This window comes from Chamaea fasciata, unplaced genomic scaffold (assembly GCF_029207755.1).
Source record: "Chamaea fasciata isolate MVZ Bird 193981 ecotype frontalis unplaced genomic scaffold, bChaFas1.0.hap1 SCAF_5, whole genome shotgun sequence".
In the NCBI taxonomy this organism is placed as follows: domain Eukaryota; kingdom Metazoa; phylum Chordata; class Aves; order Passeriformes; family Sylviidae; genus Chamaea; species Chamaea fasciata.
The window spans coordinates 70,099,237-70,120,479 of NW_027094090.1; the positions used below are offsets into that span (position 1 = coordinate 70,099,237).

At 38.1% G+C, this 21,243-nt stretch overlaps 1 protein-coding gene across 1 annotated transcript in view; it reads left to right on the forward strand.

Annotated features, from left to right (window-relative positions):
• Window positions 1-21,026, forward strand: part of ETNK1 (ethanolamine kinase 1) — a 30,257-nt gene extending 9,231 nt beyond the window's left edge. Inside the window, exons 2-8 of the mRNA XM_066184384.1 lie at window positions 417-676; window positions 2,091-2,231; window positions 2,951-3,093; window positions 9,332-9,415; window positions 10,607-10,767; window positions 12,564-12,637; window positions 14,172-21,026. Of these exons, the coding sequence (XP_066040481.1) occupies window positions 417-676; window positions 2,091-2,231; window positions 2,951-3,093; window positions 9,332-9,415; window positions 10,607-10,767; window positions 12,564-12,637; window positions 14,172-14,244 (936 nt within the window). The 3' untranslated portion in view covers window positions 14,245-21,026. The remainder of the gene's footprint in view (window positions 1-416; window positions 677-2,090; window positions 2,232-2,950; window positions 3,094-9,331; window positions 9,416-10,606; window positions 10,768-12,563; window positions 12,638-14,171) is intronic.
• Window positions 21,027-21,243: the final 217 nt, after the last annotated feature.

Genomic DNA, 21,243 nt, shown 5'->3' on the forward strand with positions numbered 1-21,243 from the left:
TTGAACACTTAGTATTCTGATCTTGTTTCTTCTTGGTTTCTTTTTCAGCTGACTTTCTGACCTTATTGCTATTAAGGATTAAAAAAATGTTTGTTATCCAACTTAAAGCTACTTTTTGCTGCTTGCTTGTTTCACTATGAAGATGTTTTGTGGGAGGGCTTATTCTTTTTGAATTATGAATTAGGGTTTTGAGGGCACAGAGTGGAAGAAGAGGCATGACCGTAAATACAAAAAAAACCCCACATTTACATTCAAGTGTTTTCTCCGTGATACTCTTCTGTCTTAAAGGTTTCTTTCCTTAATGCTCCATCTAGTAAACATTTGTGTTTTGGGAACTAAAGGCTAATTCATCATTCTCTTCCCACTTGCTGAAGCTGCAGAGTTGAGTTGCTTATTGCATCAATTTTGCTTTTCAGCTGTTCACCGATGGAATCACCAATAAATTAATTGGCTGCTACGTGGGTGACATAACAGATGATGTCGTTCTAGTTCGGATCTATGGGAACAAGACCGAGCTGCTGGTGGATCGGGACGAGGAGGTGAAGAGTTTCCGTGTGCTGCAGGCCCATGGCTGTGCTCCCCAGCTCTACTGCACCTTCAACAATGGCCTGTGCTACGAGTTCATGCAGGGAGAAGCCCTGGATCCAGAGCATGTGTGCAATCCAGATATTTTCAGGTGAGCTTGTAAAATACTTTCTCTTTTACATCTTGTCATTTCGTTGTGCGTTTATGAAGTTCTGCCTGGCCTAAAGGACTATCTCGGTTTGGAAAGACAGGTGTCTGCCAGGGAAACCTGAAGCTTCCCTCGGAATGGAGAATGTAAACCCCCTCCCTCCAGTTATAATTTTGCAATGAAGGGGGCTTTCAGGCAAAGATATGGGAATAGGAATAACAGTGCCTTACTAGGAATATTAAAAATACAAATGTAGTAGTACAAAAGAAACCAAAAAATCCCAGAAATGCTGTCAGTCAGAATACAACCTGACATCCTGTGGGTCAGGGTTTTGGGAGCAGTCCAAATAAGTCCTCCTGGAGTGACAGCTGTGGTTCTGTTGGAGTAGAGATGATCCTGTAGAGGAGTGTGGTTTTGCTGTGAAGCTCGAGTGGTGGTGCGATGGATTCAGTCTTTCTCTGGGAATCCAGTGGAAAACAGGCTGTTCCTGAATCCCAGCTTTTATCCAGGTAGGAATGCTTGGCTCCTCCCACTGGGAGGAGCATCTGCCAGTGGGATGATGTAATTTTATCAGTCATACAGTGAGCCTTAATGACCCATGAACTGCGGATATCCTCCTGGAGGGAGGATGAGTTATGGAAGAGATAAAGGGCACTGCCCCACCTGCTTTTAACAGCTGGCCCAATAACACTCTCCACCCTTTTTCAGCGGGTAATAACAGAGTACACACCCCTGGTTACAACTTGCATTGCAATCCTGCATTGCAGCTCAAGACAAGGTCTGTGAGTTGAGTTTGAGCAGGAAATATGTATTTTTACAAGCCTGTGCTTAGCTGATGTTCACACTGCCTTAGTTGTGGTATTTCAGTGCTGAACAGATGATCCTTGATGCCTCCACAGAAGACTACTCATTAAAGGTCTGTTTGTTGTATTTAACACTTGCACATCTCCATTCCAGAGGTCATTGTTGACCTCTGCTGTAGTTGTAGGCAGCTGGCCTTGGTTAAAGTACTTCCAGCTGTTTCCAAGATTTTCCTTTTGTGAATAGAACCAGAAAGTTCCATTGGGAAATGATTTTTTTAAACTTGGCAGTGAACAGAAAGTGCTGGTGTCTTAAGGTTTTAGTTTTAGTGGGCTGACATGTATTTGCCTAAAAATATCAGCTAATTTAAATCAATACTTCAAAAAATAAGCAAGAGTAGACTGTAAATGCAGGTGAAGTTTGTGTGCTGTAACTGAACTCCAGTCCTTCTCCCTTCCCTTCCCACAAGTAATGATCCTGATGAACTTTTGAGTCTTGAAATGTGCTACCCTATGGCTGTGCTGCTCTTGTTTAAATCCTCTTTGAATTCCTGAGCTGTATTTTTTGAAATTTTTCAGTTAAATATAATGTTAATTTAATTTTAATTTTTTTTTAGACTCATCGCTAGACAGCTTGCTAAAATCCATACTATTCATGCACATAATGGATGGATCCCTAAATCCAATTTGTGGCTGAAAATGGGGAAATACTTCTCTCTCATACCCACAGAATTTGCAGATGAGGAAGTAAATAAGAGGTGGGTAATTCATCTTGTTCTTCCCAGACTTCCCTTTCCTTCTGCTGGAATTCGTGTTTGTACATCACAGAAGTATCGTCAGACTTTGTATGGCTCAGAAAGCAGACTCCAGCCTAAAAATAATCTTCACGTGACTTTGAAATCAGGGATGCCCTTCTTGCTGCATTGTAATTAAAGAATGCTCTAGCAAAGTTTTTTTCTTTTACAACATCAAATTCTTAAGGAAACTGAGAGAACACGAATAGGTAACTGAAAATGTAGGTGACAAAATGGCTATTTAAGTGTATACTGTGACTAGACTAAAAATTAGTGTTAATTTCCTCAGTATAGATAGATATAGTACCTAATACTACTGTGTATTCTTCTTGGAGAAAGTACTGTAATGTGAAGAAAAATGAATGAAATTCATGCCATAATTCTTTTAATCTTTGCACCTTTAAAATGTGTGGGAGTGTATTCATGTTCTGCTCCTGATTTTTGCACTGCTGTTGTGCTTGCAGAGCACATAATCTTCAGAAAATTGTTTTCTGGGGAGGACAGAGAAAAATATGATTGTCACAATTTGACTGCTGTTGTGCCTTGGGAAAGAATGCTCTGATTTGGTAGAGGGTCTGTTGAGCTATTTGCAGGAACAATGTAGAGAAAAACACTTCATTTCAGATGCTTGATCTGGAACACAGAGTATTAAATGTTAACTCTGTTTCCTTGTGCCCAAAAAGGTTCTTAAGTGACATTCCAAGTCCTCAAGTTCTCCAGGAGGAGATGGCCTGGATGAAGGAAAGACTGTCAAATTTAGGATCACCAGTGGTGCTCTGTCACAACGACCTGTTGTGTAAGAATATTATTTACAACAAGAAAAGAGGTAGGTGTTGAACTAAACAGTGAGTAGCTTTATCTGTAATTGCATTATATATAAATATAAAAAATATGTTTATATTGTAATTGTATGTGCTGCATCAGTGCTGTTGTTTTACTCACTTGTTGGAGTGAGCTTTTAAGGCCCGGTGATACCTGTGCAAATACTAAGTTGCTTAATTAGCTAATTCTCATCTGTATGCTGCTGTGTAGAGGAAGAAAATCAGTGTTCCTTGCTTTTCTTTCATGAACTCATGAATTTGTTAATCCCCCTGTATGCCTGGGCTTCAAAGTTATGTAACTGGATGTTAGTTCTATTCTGGTTGTATAAAGCTTTTAGGAAGAAAAGAAAATCATGCAAGTATAGAAAAATAACATGAAAATTGTCTCCTGTTATGTTTTGCTCTGCTTGGTGATTTTGGGAAATACCCTTTCAAAGTGAAGTATCTTAATGATATTAACTACTACATTCAGTAGCTCAATTTGTTTTCTGCATGAGGCACACAGACATCTTAAAAGATTTCTTTTGTGAATACATGCTTTGTTCAAACAGTTGCAGGCAGCACACATCTTGGCAAAACTGAAATACTTTTTTGTTTCTATTACCGTACATTTACCTTGTAGTTTATGTTATTAAGATCTGTTAGAGCTTCCGTATAAACCCACCGCTTATTGATTTTAGTGGTTTGGAGTTTGGTTACTAAGTGAATCAATCAGGTATTAAACCAGGCAAACTTTTGGCACTTAAAATGGCCATTGTGCAGTAAAAATACACAATTTTTCCCCCATTTCAAATATTTGAGCTCAGCTAAATGTGACTAATCAGATTACAAGGTTTTCTTTTGAAATAAGGATGATGCATTCCTTCTGGTAGCTGCATATTTTTGTGCCAGTTGAGTAGGATTGTTGGTATCCAAGTTATGTGCCTTAACTACTAAAGGGAAAGAATAACAAAGCCAAGGTGATGCTGGTTCTAGTATGAAAATTGCCTGTATGTGCTAACTCATTTCTGCTTCACCATGTGAATTGAGGAAATAAACTGTTTTGGTGATTTGTATGCAAGTTTCCCTCTGAGTAACACCACCTTTGAAGGAAATTGCTAGTACTTTCAGTTACAGATGCCTGTATGTGTATATGCACCCTAAAAATGCTGTGAACACAAATTTTAAATTCTATGAGTTCAGTACCAAGCTTGACTGGTTTTACTGAGTGTCAATGATTCTGCTTAAAAAGAGAAAGGTGTACATAAGACTAGACTTGTGGCCTTATATACTTGGAGTTGTGATACTGTAGTACCAAAATTAAATCTCTTTTTGCCATGTGTGTCTTTTTAGTGCTGAAATTCCCTTGAGCTTTAGCATTCCAGAGCAGACCCACGGAGGTAAAAGTCATTTTTGTAGTCACTTTTCATAGTAGAACCATGCAACAAAAAGAAAAACAAAATCTGAGGAATTCCTTTAGAAGCTTCACTATTATGGTCAACAGGCTTGAAGCTCCTAACTGAAAAACAAATGCTGTGTGCTTTTCTTTTTGTAAACAGAATGGAGGAAAAAACAATGCCAGTAGTGCCTCACTTGTGAGCAGTCCTGCAGTAACAAGTGTGTGAGTGTTTAGAGTTTGGAGACTGGGTGGGGAGGGGGGAGGTGTGTAAAGTACTTACGCTTCAAGCAAGCTGCAAACAGCTGGGGGAAATATGAAGTAAATATCTTATTAAGCTTATGTTTGAATACTGTACATGGACTGTGTTGCAAAGTTTGTGCAATCTGGGTGCAGCAGAGACCGTTTTCATAGTAACCAAACCTCAATGCCATTTGTAGAAAGGGTGATTGTCATTTGAAAGCTTGTTTTTTATAGCACACTTTTTGCAGAGCATAAACAGGAAGCTCAGCTTTAACTGTAAAGCAGCATGTGTTACTGGAATTGCATTTAGCAGAGCAAAAGCTTTTCTTGGTATAAAAATAATTTTGCAAGAGCACAAAATATAATCTTTTTAAAAATTAGCTTCACTAGGAATGGCATCAAATGGTCAGAAGGTAGTTAACAGCTTTGGTGAATGCAATACTCTGATTAAATTCACTCTTCCATCCAGAAAAGCTTCTGTGTATCCAAAAGACCTTGGTGACTGTAAACTGAAAATGAGAGAATTGATTTTCTAGATTAACTTTTCTTTTTTCCTTTATTCCTCAGGAAGGTTTGTGCAAAACTGGTAGTGCTGTCTGGCTTTTCAGAAGCTGGCACAAAGAAAACCTAATTTATTTGTTTGAGTAATACTGCATTTATCATTTTGTTTTTGAATGCTTAATTTGCACATTTACTTGTCAGGGGGATGTGTGGGTGTGTGTTTAAGCTACAGACTATCAGGACATATTAGGACTTGTGTCCAATGCAGTATGGATAATTATGGCTTGTTCCTGAGCTTTGCCTTAGACTTGTCCTCTGCATTAAGTTCACATTAAGTTTTCAGACTTGAGAGAAAAATCACAGTCATGCCACATACTGCTTTTAAGAAAAATCAGTCTCCTGTCCTTATTTATGAACCTGGAAGAGCATGTTGAGTGTTAACTTCATTTAATGGAGTTCCACTCATCTGATTTGAATTTATTCCTGCTGTGGCTGAGAGAACTCTGCCTCTCGCTGTTTTGTTAATGTCCATTCCCAGTCACTCAGGATATGAAAATCTGCAAGTGTTACTTTACATAACTTATAATTATCACTGTCATCTACCCTTTGGAGGATGTAGTTCAGCACTTCACTTTGCTTTTTATTGCAGTTTTGACATCAAGAATACTCAAAATATGCTTGAACCTTGGTGCTGCTTATTTATAGACCTTGTGTTCTGATACTCCTAAATTTGTTTGGCTTTAGTGTTTTGGTTTGTTTTTTGGTTTGGTTGTTTTTTTTTTCCAGTGACCTGGGAATTTCCAAAACTAGCTGATACTTTAAGAATATTCAAATACCTGCTATTCAACAAGATCAAGTATCAGAATTCTTTTTCCTGTTTCTGTGTGCTCTTTTTGCATATATGAAAAATCAGTTGGCTGGGAGTCATGTGTAGGTAGATGGATAGTTTTGTTCTGTTTATTCCCTCTGCCTACTCAATGTTTTCTGTGATCCTTGGTAGGAGTCTGTGGGTGCTCAGTGCTTCTGAAGGCTGAGGTATTTTTAAGGCTTCTGGTTTTGATCTAAAAACCTGTTTTGTTTTGCAGAGCTCTTTAGGGTATTTATAGCTAAAATTATCCTTTGGGTGGGTGACCTGTTTGTCGATTTCCAGGCGTGCTCCTAGCACAGATCCTTGTCTTTGAAGCTGTTTTCTAGGGGCTCACCTGATGAGCAGGATGGGACAGAACTCAGGAAACATCATTCGGCTGTGGGAACTACAGCCAAGACTTGGACAGGGGAAGTGCTTTCCCTATTAAACGATTAAAAAGGAAAAGCAGCTAGAAAGAGAGGTGTCTTCACCCTCCTACCTGTCAGAACCCTGAGGAGATCTAGCAGATGCTTTGTTGATTACTACTTGATCTATTTGAAAGTGGATTTCTGGGATGTGGAGCACAGTGAATTCCATTCTGTATCTTCCTGTGGTTTTTGAGGGGTATGTTGCATGTTGTCTGCCCTAGGAAATGCCTGGCAAAAAAGAAATGTGTTTCAACTTGAAATGTTGCACATCCTTGATGTGTCTGTTCCTGTCAACAGCAGTAGCTTCTCCAGAGAGATAGCAGAGCTTGTTTTTAATTTTTTTCATTTCAATGAAGCACAAATACACTTAGACCAGTGTCTCTTGTTGGTCTGCGTGCTCTCAGGGATATTGGTGGGATGTACAGTTTGTGGATATCTTTTAGAAACCTTGAAATAACAGCTGCCTGCTAACCCAGTGATGTAAGCCATAGCTTTTAGAAGTGGCTTTCTCATATGAACTGCAATAAATCTTAAAAGTAACTTCTAATACGATAATTATTGAAACAATGACCGCAAACTTCCTTCTGCTTTTTTCTAAAGCAGGGTAGATGTGTGTATGTGTACATTTAAGTACATATATATTGCACACTTTTGAAGCAGCCAACTTCTAAGTTGTTGCTTGCTTTCAGTTTCACAGGAAGAACTGCACATCTTTATTTTGAGCCTTTGTGCAGAAATTAACATGAAAGGTTGAGTTTCCCAGTAGTATGAGTCTGAAATGGATCAGTATAAATCCAAAGCTTTTTTGCTTTTAACTTTTGTCCTATCAAATGGGAGTTTGCCAAGTTTTTTCCCTCTGCTACCCAGGGGCTGGGTATGCCCTTGTTCCTGCTCTGTGAGGACAGCACCTAGTAACAGCCCCATCCATATCTTGTGAGCTTCAACTTCTGCCTGTATGTAATGTTCTTTACATCTGGAAGTAAGTTTTTTTTAGTTGTCAGCTGTAATTAAAAAATCACGACGGCACATAGGGATGTTCGGGTGAAATCTGCACACTAAAAATTGAAAGTATGTATGTCCATATTTTGCTAGCAGACTTTTACCTAGTGTGTTTGGATTTTATGTGAGGAAGGAAGAAAAAAACCTTCTCTTAATGCAAACAATATTAAATGTCTGGGGGGGGTCAGAAGGGGTTCAGGAGATCGGTTGTGTAGCAGAATGTTAGCCAGGGTTGGGATTTTAACTGGCTTGTAACTTTAGAGGTGTCTGTTTTGAAAAGCAGCACTGGAGAACCAGTGGGAAGAGCAAGCCTGTGATGAATCTGCCAGACAGGCAGTGGCAGAAGTTCATCTGTGACAATAAGATCTTGCCTGCAGCTGCTGTAAGATTTGCTGCTTCTAGAAAAACTCTCGAGAACTCCAATTTTTCCACTGCCAGCAGAATTTCCTGGAAGGAGCTTGCCAATTTTTGCAGGGCTGTTGGCTTGTTAGAACCTGAAAGATTTAACATCATAAACTTGGTAAGCAAATCTCTCTTTCAGTTGAAGTAAGGGTGAACTCAAACTTGGAGGATTTGTTACTATGTGATTTTATTTGTGTTGTAGAGCTTAATTTCCATTTTAAGTGCTTAGACAAAAAGATTTGTCCATCTGGAAAACATAATTAGTAGTTCAAGAATGGCAAAGATGAACTGCATACAAAAGAACACTTCTAACAAACAACTTCTGTGCTAACTTGGTTAGGACATGGAAGCTATTTTAATTGAGATGTATAATATGCCTAAATCTTAAAGAGGCAGTGTAGTAGGCACTTAAAATCCTTACTCTAGGAAATAAATACATAATGTACTTAATTTTAACATTGTTCTCGATTTTCTCTTTAGCCTAGAGTTTTAAGTCATGTCAAGATACTTTTCATTATAATAAAACAATTGTTTTTGTTATTTAAATAATGCAGATAGTAATAAAAAAGGCAATATAGAGAGAGAAGGGTACAATGGTGAAAATTACTCATTTTGGTATAGCAGTGAGAAATGGAAGGTTTTACTTTTTAATGCTCTAGTGCAAATACATCCTACTGCTTCATTTTCTGATTTTTTAGCAATTCAGTAATTTTTTAGTAATTTTAGTAATTTGCTGGTTTCCCTTGAAATACAAGGGCTCTAGTTTTACCTAATCCATCGCATTTACGTTTTGACTGTTTTATGTGCTGTAGACGTTCTTGAGCAGCTTCACTGCAGGCAGACATAATTTGCAAACATTTGGGGCTGTGTTCTGCTGCTTCATCAGCCTTTGTTTAAACAATGCTACATAGTTTGGTAGCTTTGGGTATTTTATGATTGTCTGGTGGTTTCTTGAGACTAGTTGAAGCCAGCTTAAAAAAGCAACAATTAAGAACAATCTTGCTTTGTAAGAGTGGTTTAGGAAACAGGAAGTATCAACAATGTGTTAGTCCACTGTGGCCGCACATATGGATGAGAATAAAGAGAAATGTTATTTTTTAAGTCAGGGAGAAATTGATCTGCTATTTCTACATAAAGTTTAAGTAAATAATACAATACTGTACTTCTCATTTTGAGAGTAAAGGAGGCCCTCATGTGGTAGAAATTAAAATTGAAGTTCTCCTACTGTGACTTGAAGCAGAGAGAAATGTAAGCTCTAAATATTTAAGAGCTTTCCTGAATGAATATTTACCCTTAAATATCTCATACCAATGTCTGAGTGCACACAACTGGGTTACAAGATGGGTTTGTGGTTTGTTTTCCCCAAATATCTTCAAAGGCTACCAAAGGATTAGGGCTGTTGCTTGATTTGATCTGGGCTCTGATGTTGCTGCTGTTGTTTCTCACAGGTGATGTGCAGTTCATAGACTATGAGTACTCTGGATACAACTACCTGGCTTATGACATTGGAAATCACTTCAATGAATTTGCAGGTAAGAATTGGATTTGTGAGGTAAAAGTTGACTGGTTTTGCTAAAAACACCCCAACAAACCTATTCTTGAGCGTTCCTTTTTTTTTTTTTTTTTTTGTGTATCTATATTATGTCAGAGCATGGGCCATCAGGGAAAATCTACAAAATGAATAGAGCAGATGGAAAGATGTGGTGAAATGAAGAGCCTTAATCTACCATATTGTTGCTTCATAAACAATGTTAAGTTTAGATAACTTAACTTAAAAAAATCAGAGTGTGTGCTTGGTAATTTGAGTTGTATAATTGGTAACTTAAAAATTTGGAAAGGCAGCTAAATTCTTTTACAAAATTATATTTAAAAGCTTGATTTTTCTTCTTCTGAAATCTAACTCCATCAGTAAGAAGAATAAATGCCGAAAACATTTTTTCGCCTATGAAGAACAGTTGTGCTTCACTGTTATTCTCTGTCTCTCCAGTAAAAATCTGAATTATTTTTTTAAGCTAAATTTATGTGGCTCTAACACACAAAAGAGCTTAGGTGCTAGGGAATTGCAATGTTCATAATATAAGAATTAATGATAATTCCCAAATTCCCTGGGAGTGATAATGGAAGTGAATTGTGATCCAGGTTTTGGGATCCTGGCAGACTCCCTATAGCCTGTGACTAAGCACCTCCAGTATAGGAAAAAAAATAGGAGAAAAATGGGTTATGGGTTTCTAATTGTACCAATGCCCTGTGGAGGAGAGAGGCAGACTCATAATAAGTTTTCTTCAAACATGAGCTTAGTGATAACTGGATATGCATCTGGATTTGGCTGGGGATATTGTGGCATGCAAGTCTCTTTTCCTACAAAACATGTAATATTTGATCTATTTGTGAGGAGTTTTGTTTCATTAAGCAAATGCTTCTTCTTGAGCTTTTTCTCAAAGCCCAAGGTGTTGAATCTGAACATGCAAGCAGACTCTTGTCTGGCTGAAAACATAAATTTGTAACGTGGAACACTTTGATTTGTTTGTGGGAAATTCTTGGCAGCATGTAATTTATAAGGTCAGGGCAAAGTAAAAATGTGGTTATTTGTCCACATCAGGCTGTGCCTGTGTTTTGGGTTGGGAAGGGGTACACTGATGAACTACTAATGGTAGTACTGGAGGGTTTCTAGTGGTCTTTTTATGCAACATAAAGTTCTAATAGTGTTCTTTTCTTTCTCCTAGGAGTAAATGAGGTAGACTACAGCCTTTATCCCAACAGACAATTACAGGAGCAGTGGCTGAGGTCTTACCTTGAGGCCTACAAAGAATACAAAGGATTTGGCACAGAAGTCAGTGAAAAAGAAGTTGAAGTTCTGTATGTCCAAGTCAATCAGTTTGCACTGGTAAGTAGCAAACACTTGATTAGAATATTTTAAATGATGCAGAGAAACCTGATAGTCTTAGAACAAATGTTGCTATTTTCTTGAATTTGAGTGTTGTGGCATATAAAGAAAACTTCCATAAGAAATAAAACTTGGCTGTTCTGTGGAAACTTGCATCTCTGTTGCATATTAAATATTTTCTGTGGAATATTCCTAATGAAGGAGGCACTGCACATTCAGAAAACTAGGAGATGAGCATTGAGTGAGAATCTCTGTTGGCTTTTTATTGGTCTGGCAAGTTTAAATTGGCCACAGCTTATGGTGGGTCTTCTTTGAACTTTTGCCTGTAAAGGTAAGAAGACAGAAGAACAAGGTAGTACTTCATGAAGACTGAGAAGCTTTAAAAGCCTTTTTTCAAATAAGATGATAACATTCTGTTAAACTAGAATGTTTTGATTTTATTTATTTTTCCTATCGCAAATAAATAGGTCCCCCTAGAGTCTCTTGCTGATCTTGTTTTGCCCAGATGATGTGACAGGAAGTGTTACAGCAAAAGTGCTTGTATTTTTTTTTCTTCTGAAGAATAACATTCCCAGCTATTTGTAGGAGGAATAAGGCTGAAGTAGCCACTTTGGCCTTACTTTAGTCCTCTTTCCTACTAATTCAAGCACTCCTCTGTTACTGTAATACCCTCAGTTTTCTGGCAAAAGCTACTGGTTGCAGTGAGGAAGTAGAGTTAACAGGAAGATGATTATTAAACAAGCTTTAAAAACAACAGCTTGTGTGCTGCTATTCTTTTAAACTGTTAGTTGTTACTGTTAAATTCAGCTGTCCCAATCATTTAGGAAAGTTAGAGCTGCAGTTAAGCAGGCTGGTGGCTCTGTTTGAAAATACATAGCACTGTTTTGTCAGTTTTAAACAATGGTCACAGTAATGTTTAAGAGGATTGAGTTGTGTTCAGAGAACAGGTCAGGACTTGCCTGTAGGCTGCCCATGATGCACAAACACCCTGTGACTTTTGTGTCAGTTCATGTGGGAGGCTTTGTAGGGGAAAACTTGACATAAAGTGAATGGACGTTGATGTGAAATGATGAACTGAAGGTCAAAGTCTGTCCCTTGTAACCTGGCTGTCCAGAAATGTCTTCCACAAGGACACTGCCAAGCTTATGGCCATGACATGTTCATTTGGAAGTATGTTAACAGTCATATCATTAATATAATCAATACTTTCAATCTGAAAGTGAACAGAGTACTTCAGACTACTTCTCTGGACTCCTAACAGATGTAACTCTGGAACAGATAAGAAATTTGTGTAAATTAGAGGTTTTCTTAAAGCATTACATACCTTTGTCCAAGTCATCAGCAAATGTGAGTGTAATTATAGAGGTCTAAGGGTATAATTGAAAATTCAAAAGGAATTTCCTGTTTGCACTAGAGTTCAATACATATGGAATAATTTACAAATGTAATTAGCAGCAGTAGAGGTGGTAGTTACAATTCTGTGCAATTTTTTTAGCACGGTGTATGTAGTCATACAACAATCTGCTTAATAGGTGGCATGGTTTATAAATGCAACATTTTCTCTTGAAAATGACTCATGGGGAGTTCAACTCCAATGGATTTCCTAATCTGTTTGTGAGTAATTTATTCTATAATTCTCCTTATAAATCTCTTTGGTAGAGAGAGATCAAGTACCTTTACAAAAAGATTGGGTTTTGAGTGTTCCGTTATAGATGAAGTTTTGGCTCTGTGACAATATGTTTGCATGTTAGATTTAAGATAAGGTTAACTTTTTGCTGCTAAATTTTTTCTTTCAGGCTTCACACTTCTTTTGGGGATTGTGGGCTCTAATTCAAGCCAAATATTCCACCATTGATTTTGATTTTCTAGGGTAAGTGTGCTTGCTATGTTCTGTCATGGAATACTAGAGGGTGGAAAGGGCTTGTGGGGCCATTTAGTCCAGCAGTCTAGAAACTGAGATCTGAGCAACACACCTGACCTCTGTGATCATACAAAAAACATTTCCTTCATTTTTAAGGGAAAACAAGACAGTAAAAGCTGTCTGTCAGTGGGTTTTGTTGCTAAAAGTTCTCTAAATTATGTGCCCCTGGGCTAAACTAGTCAACTTTTACCTAAATTATGTGCCCCTTGGCTAAAACACATGGTTTACAAGGCAAGGAACATAATGTTTTTGGGTACTAAGTGTTTTTCGCTGGGGAGACAAAGGCATAAAAGCCAAGGTGGTCAGTAAGGTGCTGTCTGATGCAAAACCTGCATTTCCAACAGTGAGAATCAAAGATGTGGTACAAAGGAGCTTGATTACATATGGCATGGAGTGGTGATCCTGGAAGTTGATAACCTTGTTTTAAAGAGTCTTTGCACCACAAATGAATGTTAAGTTCTGTTTTGGGTAGATACCTGTGTCTTTGGCATTTTTAAAATGGTTTTTCATGGCAACAAGCAGAGGAGTTAATTTCTCCACTGTGGACTGAGCAAGGTGAAAAAAAAGTCATCATTTTAACTGGCAAAAGGTCCCACTTCAGAATTTTTTGCACTGACTAAGCCAGTTTACTGGGCTTAATTATATCACTTTTGTAAGACCGATGTGGATTCCTAATTATCTCAGGCCGCAGGACCTGGCAGTCACCACTAGATGGAGTGAGAACACCAGTGATAACCCCCAAAAACCTGTCAGCTTTGACACATTCGTTTTATTACCAAGATCAAATTTCTGTGGCACTGTAGTGCATTAAGAACAGTTAAACACTGACCTACTACCTTTGATGGATGCCTTGGGAAGGCTGACCTGGAACAGAGACTGAGCAGAGCTAGAGAATAAAGTAGATATTTATTGAAAGGCCTTTAAGGATACACCTTGGGCAGGACCGGGCCTGACCAGGGCTACACCCAAGGTGGACTAAGCTTGGTCACAAAATGACTGACTGGTCACGAGGTCTCATACTTTTATAAGTTTTGGTCCATTTGCATATTGGGGTTTAATTGTACAATTACAGCTTTGGGTTGTGAGGCCCCATCCTTCTTGTTTTCTCTCTTAAGTCCCCTGTTGTTTGTGCTTTTGGTAACCATTGTCCTTGGTCTTCAGCGGGAAAAGGATTTGTTTCCCTACTCTGTAAAAGAAGTTATTAACACTTAATATGAGGCTCAGAACTACACCCCTAGGCAGCTCAGAATCTGAAAAACATGAAAGCTAAAACTTAAGGCATTATGATAATCCTGGAGCAGCATCTCTTTTGCAAGCTGAGATTGCTCTGTTCTTAATTTCTTCCTTTGGCAGCTGCTAAGAGTCAATTTTGGGAACAGGGTGCTGGGGTCAGTGGAATTTTGACTAGTCCTACTTAGCATGGCTGTTGTCATGTGAAGAGTTAGCTGTTCCTAACCTGGAATGTCTCTCTCCCTTTGACCAGGTATGCAATTGTTCGGTTTAACCAGTATTTCAAAATGAAACTGGAGGTCATGACGTTAACTCTTCCTGAGTAACGAAGAGGAGGACTCTTACCAAGTGGATAGACAACCCCTGAATCTTTTCTGAGAACAGATACTGGAAAAAAGCTAAACATTTGTTGAAGTGCTGTAATGCTCACTTGGTGGTTCTTGCTTTATAAATAATGCCTCTAGACAGTCCTTCAATGTTAAATTTATTATGAAGAACATACGTACTGCTGTTGATATAAAACGGATTAGAAACTTGCTAAATCTATAAAAAGTTGTAGAAATGGCAATTTAATCCTTCTTTGTAATTTAACATATGTTGTATGTGAATTATTTATTATTCGTTTAACATGATTCCGTTGCTGCTTTCATCAGTTTTTTGTTAAAGTTGGGTGCAGACAGTGAAGTTGTTCCAAAGGATTCATTTAACAACTTACTTTATTGAAGTTGCATTCACTTATGCTAAAGAAGACATGTCAGAGACAATTCTTCTTTAAGGGGCCTACGAGCAAAAGGAGTGACAATAGATTTGTGAGATCTCTAGTGTGGTATAGTTTGGAAGAAGGATTAGGATGATCTTTATTTTTCTCCCCCCACTTTTTTTTAAGGTAGCTTTCCTTGTGATGGTACTTTACTTTTGCACAAGAATCATGCAGCTTGTTGAAATGATAAATAACTTTTTTTTTTTCGTCTTACTGAGCTGTAGAAATGTTCAAGTTCTGTGACCACAAGATTCTCTGAGGATATTGTACCAGTCACTGGTGTCAGGTGGACAACCTGCCACCCCTAACTTCCATGGGAAAGCTGCTTGTTTATTAAGTGTGCTCTTAAAATCAAAAGACCACTATTCCAAATCTCTCTTCCTTTTTGAAACTTGATTCTAGATTTGAGCACTGTTCTGGTGTTTGTATCTGTTGTGCTCCAGTGGCAGAATGGACTGGTGGACCTGGGATAGGAGAGCAGAGATCCTGGGGAGCAAGACAGAGGTTTACAGTTCCTGTATGGATGACAACTTTCTGCTTTGTCGCCTTCTAACCTTGGACTCTTTAAGTCTTAAATGCCTGGTCCTGTAGTTGTGCAGATTCTGGTATGTCTGGTGGTTCTTGTTTTTTTTTTATTCTGCCAGCAAATTGCTTTTCAAAGCCTCCAGTTTGAAGGACAGCATGGAAAAGCAATGAGTGAGTGACTTGAGCAATGAGGCTTTGATCATCACACACACTTTATTTCTTAAAGGCGTTATACCAAGAATGGTCTGGATTACAAAATGTTTAACTGAAAAGAAAAAGTTTACCTAATGGAACAATGCATAAGTTTGTGTGGAAAAGAGGCTTTAACTCTGAAAGGGAGGGTGGGACTGGGGGGCAGGAGATGGGAAGGAACCCACAGCAGAAAACTCAAGCCCAGCAATGCAGTGTGGGGCTAGGCAGGCATGAACTTGACTCTGATGATACTCTGAAAAACTTTGCACTTTGGTCACATAAGTGCCCACATGTACAAAGTCTGTGCATGTGCATGCACACATGCAAACACAAACTTACGTGGGGAGTCTGTTGTACAGACTCCAGCAAAGATATTTATTCAGAATTGCTTTATGGCACATTGGCGGCGTGTGTATGTGTGTATAGCAGGTACACTCCTACATACACGTGTGCTTTACAAAAGCTTGGAGTGATTCAGGACAAAGAGAATTCATGTGAATGAAAAATTTTCACCAATAAAGACCATTTCCAATGGTATTCTGTTGTTTTACAAAAGCACGGTTTAGGATTTGTTTTTCTTTTTTTTTTTTCCTCTTGTTTATATTAACCTCTGAATGTTTCCATTTTATTTTTATTCAGTCAAAACCTTAAAAATCTTTATACAAGTGGGAGAACTGGGGTTTTTTTTGTAACTTGAAATGAGGTAACCATTTTCATTAGCTGGAGGCTACTATACTGGACAAACTCTCTTTGATTTGAAACAAATAGCTAAAATAGACATTTATAATTTACTTTGTAGCAGTTATCAAGGATGTTGCTAGAGCTCACGAAGGCACTGAAGACCTTAATCTTCTGTACTGTCTCCCTATGGACTTTATTGACATTTGGTGAATAATACCCTGCTGTCTTGTATTTCCTTTAAGTTCAGCAAGATGTCCTTGGAACTAAGATTGCTAAAGATTTTTGAACTCTTTTTTACTATTTTCTTCCAAGCAGTGGCTTTATTTCTGACAGTGTTGCTTTGTATTTATGAAAATTTTTGAAAGAAGGCTGTGAAGTTCATTTGGTCTTGGGAAATCCAACACTCGACAGATCCTGAGTTTCCCAATGGCTGGCAAAACACATTCCCTTTTCAGGTACCAGTACTACTTAGGTTTGGAGTTACTGTAATTTTTGTCAGTAGTATTTTTGTTTGTATCGCTCAAGTAGCAATAACTGCAGGAGTGGAAGTTTGCTTCCGCAGAACCAAAGCTTTTCCTGAGTGCAGCTCAATCTCATCCTTGTGGAGTGAATCCTGTAAAAAGCACTTTGAAGCAGGTAGCAAATAGTCCAAGCTTTCCCTGAGCCACTTTGAAGGAGCACAAGGACTGTCACAGGTTACAGTGGTTGACTTTGCAGTACTGGTCAAGGCTTTAAGTTTGCATGTTGGAATTCACTTCAGACACTTCAACACTGCTCTGCATCAGCTTTCTCTCAAGAGAAGTGCAGGTTAAATCCATTTGTGATCAGCTCTGAGGAAATACTGTAAAAACATCTCCCAAAATGAAATGCCAGTTAGCTTGAGCCTTGTTCCACATCCGTTTGAGCCAGTAGCACTCGGATATCCTCGTTTCCTGAGGAGTATCTACAGATGCATTAAGTTGGAAGTAGTAATTTGCATTGCAGATGATAAGGTAGCTTGAAACTGTGAATACAGGACATTCTGAATGTAAGTTAGGTACTAGAGAACATGTACTTGTTTCACTTAATTTATCATCTCGGTCTCTGTAACAGCAACATGAAGATATTTGAAGTAGGACGAAAAAATGACTGAGCTCTAGAAACATCCTGTAGTAGTTTTGACTGTGACTTGCCAAGAAGATACTCTGTTGCCTTTGTTAAGCTAAGGGCATGAATGCCAAAATTAATAATTCTTTCTGTAGTTAAAGCTATATTGTAAATATAAAGAGGATTATTAATCTGGGCTTTCTTGCAGAAATAGCATCAAGTCAATAGACTGTAGTGGCCTGGTTGCTTTTGTAAAGCAGAATAGTGTGATTTTTTTTCCTTCTCATTTCTGCAGTCAGATCTGGCTAATCCAGGCCTAATTTCTTAGGCACTAAAGATTTCTGAATGGTCACCAGTCTCCTGTCACATAATTTGAAATACCTTCATTGACACTTGTTGATTTACTTTTTAAAAGGATGTGAAATTTGCATTAACCAGATCTGACTGTACATGTATATACAACAGTGTAAATAACCATTTGTAAATTAGTGTGAATTGTACTCTTATCTTGCATTTATGGACTTGTGTATTGCATTGTATTCTCTCCTATTTTGTAGAAATCTTGATGTAAAGAAGAAATCTAACTCTGTGTTTGGACTTCTTTTGTTAAATTGATTTATAACGGAGCATAATACTTTCATGTTAAGATATCCATTTGTAGCCTTGGACACCCAGTGTCTTTTTTTTCCCCTTTAGCAGTTTTGAAATCTTGCTCTTGGGAATGATTCTGGGAATAGAGAGATTTATACAGTACTTACATTAAGAGAAAATCTGTTCTAATAGTAGGGCAAACCATGTGTCAGAGGTATATTGCAGTACCAGTGGGATAGGGAAAGCTGTTAAAATTGTTTATTTCAACTTCCAAAAATTTCCTGTACATTCTTGAATGCTGTTGACTTCTAAGCTAAGGGTGTTTGGATTGAAGCACTCCTGAAGTGTGTGCTCCCATGGGGACACTGATTGAGGCAGTTGTGATAAGAGTCCCTCAAATGCTTTTGGTGGATATAGCCTTCTAATAGGATTGGTTGCTAACTTAAAAATGCTTATACTGAGTGCCCAAATCACTCATATGGTTCTGTCAATTAATTTACCTCAATACTAGAACTATTGGTATTCCTTTAGAGTATTTAAGACTTATAGCTGAGATATTTTCCCCATGTGTGATTCCCTCCCCCTCCTCCTTGTGCCCACAACCCTCCCTCTTTTAGCATAAACACGAATCTAAAATCTTCCTTTCCATACTTGGCCTATTACTATTTCTTTTTGGACTAAAATTGCATTCTGCTTTGTCAGTACGTGACTTCTCATCAGAATTTTTTTGTGTAAAAAGTCCCTTTCCGAAGAGGCCTTGAACCTTGGAAACACAGACATAATGAAGGTTAGTTTATTTCCCTGACTGTATTTCATCACTGTTGCCTTTCATTGTCTGTTATGAACTCCACTGTGTCCTTCAAGCTGTTAGTTTATTCTTCTCACTGGTGTGTTTAATACCTCGGCTGGAAAATTCTGGTTTGCAAATCTTGTTCTCCATCTGACAAATTGATCTTCATGCAGTTTGTACAACCTCTCAGCCTTACCTGTGGTGACACTTGGGGTTACAAAGGTCCTGGGAAGTGAGTTTATCCAACAAGTACTAGTCAAGAGGAGGGATGGGCTTGGTAAATGGAAGTAAAAGGAAATCACTCACTTGGAAGCTCAAGTTTTTGCTGTAGCAAGGTATTCAATATTCTTGTTTACTTTCATGGTTTAAGGACAAGAGCAAATTAATAAAGTGTAAAGTTTATTTCAGAATGAAGTTCAGATTTTTTTTTAAAGCCTTTGGTAGGTAACAGAAGCTTACAAATACTCTTTTGTTAGCCATACCAAAAGAAATCTTAGAATTGGGTAACCTTTTGATTAAATAAAACTGTTGTAAACCGCAGTGACACTATAACCTCTTGCTTGGGGCAGTCCTTGTAGTTAGCAGAACAGATTGACCATGTCTCACGTGTCTGTGTTTTAGGTGGTTGTGTGTTCCTTGTTTTCATGTTTTTTGTTACATGTTGTGTTGTAAGATTGCTAAACTGCTGCACTTGGCAACTATCTACTGTCATCTTCCACACTAAGCAGGTTGTAATAACCATGGCAGTAGAGCAGAAAGCATTTTTTTCAGACCCTAAGGGAAATGCAAGGCTGATGTGGAGCAGTCTTGCAGACGATTTTTCTTCTTTCTTTATGACTGTGAGTGTCAAACTGATTGTTTTCAAGAGCTGTGAAAGATAGGAAAAAACAAGACCTTTGAGCTCGTGCAAGGTAGATGTTCTGTTAGCCAAACACAGGATCTTTAGGAAAGGGGCTCTCAACAGGGAGAAGTCACACCATTCCAGATGGGATGTTTTGGATTAAACCAGACTTTGTGGCTTAGAGACCTTCAGTGGGAAGGAAAATGTGTGAAATCTTTGCACAGGCTAGTTGTAAGGAGGTGCTCCATCCAAGGGAAGTGCTGAGACGCTGGAAAAGGCATTGTTTGATTTTTTTTTTTTAGCTTTTCCTTTTAAGTGACTTTGACAGTTGGTCTGATCTGTAGAGATCATGTGATTAGGAAACCAGTCAGCCTGGGCAGAGAGGGAAGAGATTGTTCAAAAGTAAAAAAGGAAGCCCCTTTGTAGCTGATTAGTTTGCAAGACATTGTGTTTTGGGCTTTTCTGTGTATTTAATAGTGTGAGTGGTGCTCTGCAGCGAATTCTTTCATAAAGGGTTTTATTACTATTGGGAAATGTCAGAAAACTTACTGGGATGGCTCTGAAGACTTACTGGGATCTTAGTTGGCCAGACTTAACCAGATGCCCAAATTTTTGGTTCAAGGTTTCACAATCTTCAGCTTTCTAAAGTTGTCAAGCTGCTATCACGGTTTCCCTGTAGTGGAATTTGGTTTATGGACTTCCCAGATATCTTTGATTTGATGTTTATAGAGAGATGACACAGAGGAATGAAATTATGGAAATGAAAAAGAAGTTACTTGAAATCTAGTGAGCAAACTTTGATAATAAATGCTGAAGTAACTTCAGGTCCTGCACCAGCCTATTTATGTGGCATTGCAACTGTATTTTTCCTCTATTTAGTGCTTTTTGGGGTTTTTTTCCCACATAGAGACCCATGCAAAATGCAGGATGAAAGAGACCTTGGAAGAGAAACGTGAAAAATATTGTGTGGATAAAATATAGTGTGAACTAGAGAAGAAGTATATGTTTCTAAATTTTTGGTAGTAGTAATTCTTAAGTGTTATCAGAAAATGTGTCCAGTCTTCAGTGTGTGAATTTTTTTTTTTTTTGTAGCAAGTTTCCATTTACCATTTTGTATCACAGTGTGGTAGTTAATGCTGCTGCTTTGTTTGTACACAAGTGCTTTGAATAGTCTCAGCACGGAGAATGTATCCAATCTTTCTAAGGTGTGACTTCAAGTTAGAGCCATTGGTTCTAAGCCTCTTCACTAAAACCCTTTGAACACTTGCAGACACAGGGCCACAGCATATTAGGAATATATTCCATTTTGTGTCATTTTCTTTGTTACTGCGGATTTTTCGGTGTTCTTTTAAACACAAGTCCACTTGTGTCCTGTGAGTAAACTAAGCTCAAATTATAAAAGAGCCTTTGTCATCTTCTAGCACTGTCATCCCCCAAAAGAGTCCCCATGCCTCTTGTATGTTGTGGTATTTAGGTGCATCATTTATTCATTGGAGTGAATTGTATTTCTTTTGAGCTAAATGTGATTGAAACTATTCTAAGGCCTTCTACCACTGATTAAATGAAGTAATGTACCTTTCAAAGAGATTTATATTGTGTAAATAATTTCAAACTGCAACAATAAAGTTGGTTTCTAATGGTGCTGTTAGTATACATTGTGATGATTTTGCTTTCCCCAGGTTTGAAAACTCTTGATACAAAGTAGTCAAGGGTTCTTAAAGGGTTTTGGCTTATGTCCAAATGTATATCTCTCCATGGGATTGACAATGCAGCTAAAAATAGATATTTTGAGCCAGAATTCGGCTTCCACCAAGTTAACTGTTAACAGTTTGGGCTGTCAAATAGGCTTGGCCATTGTC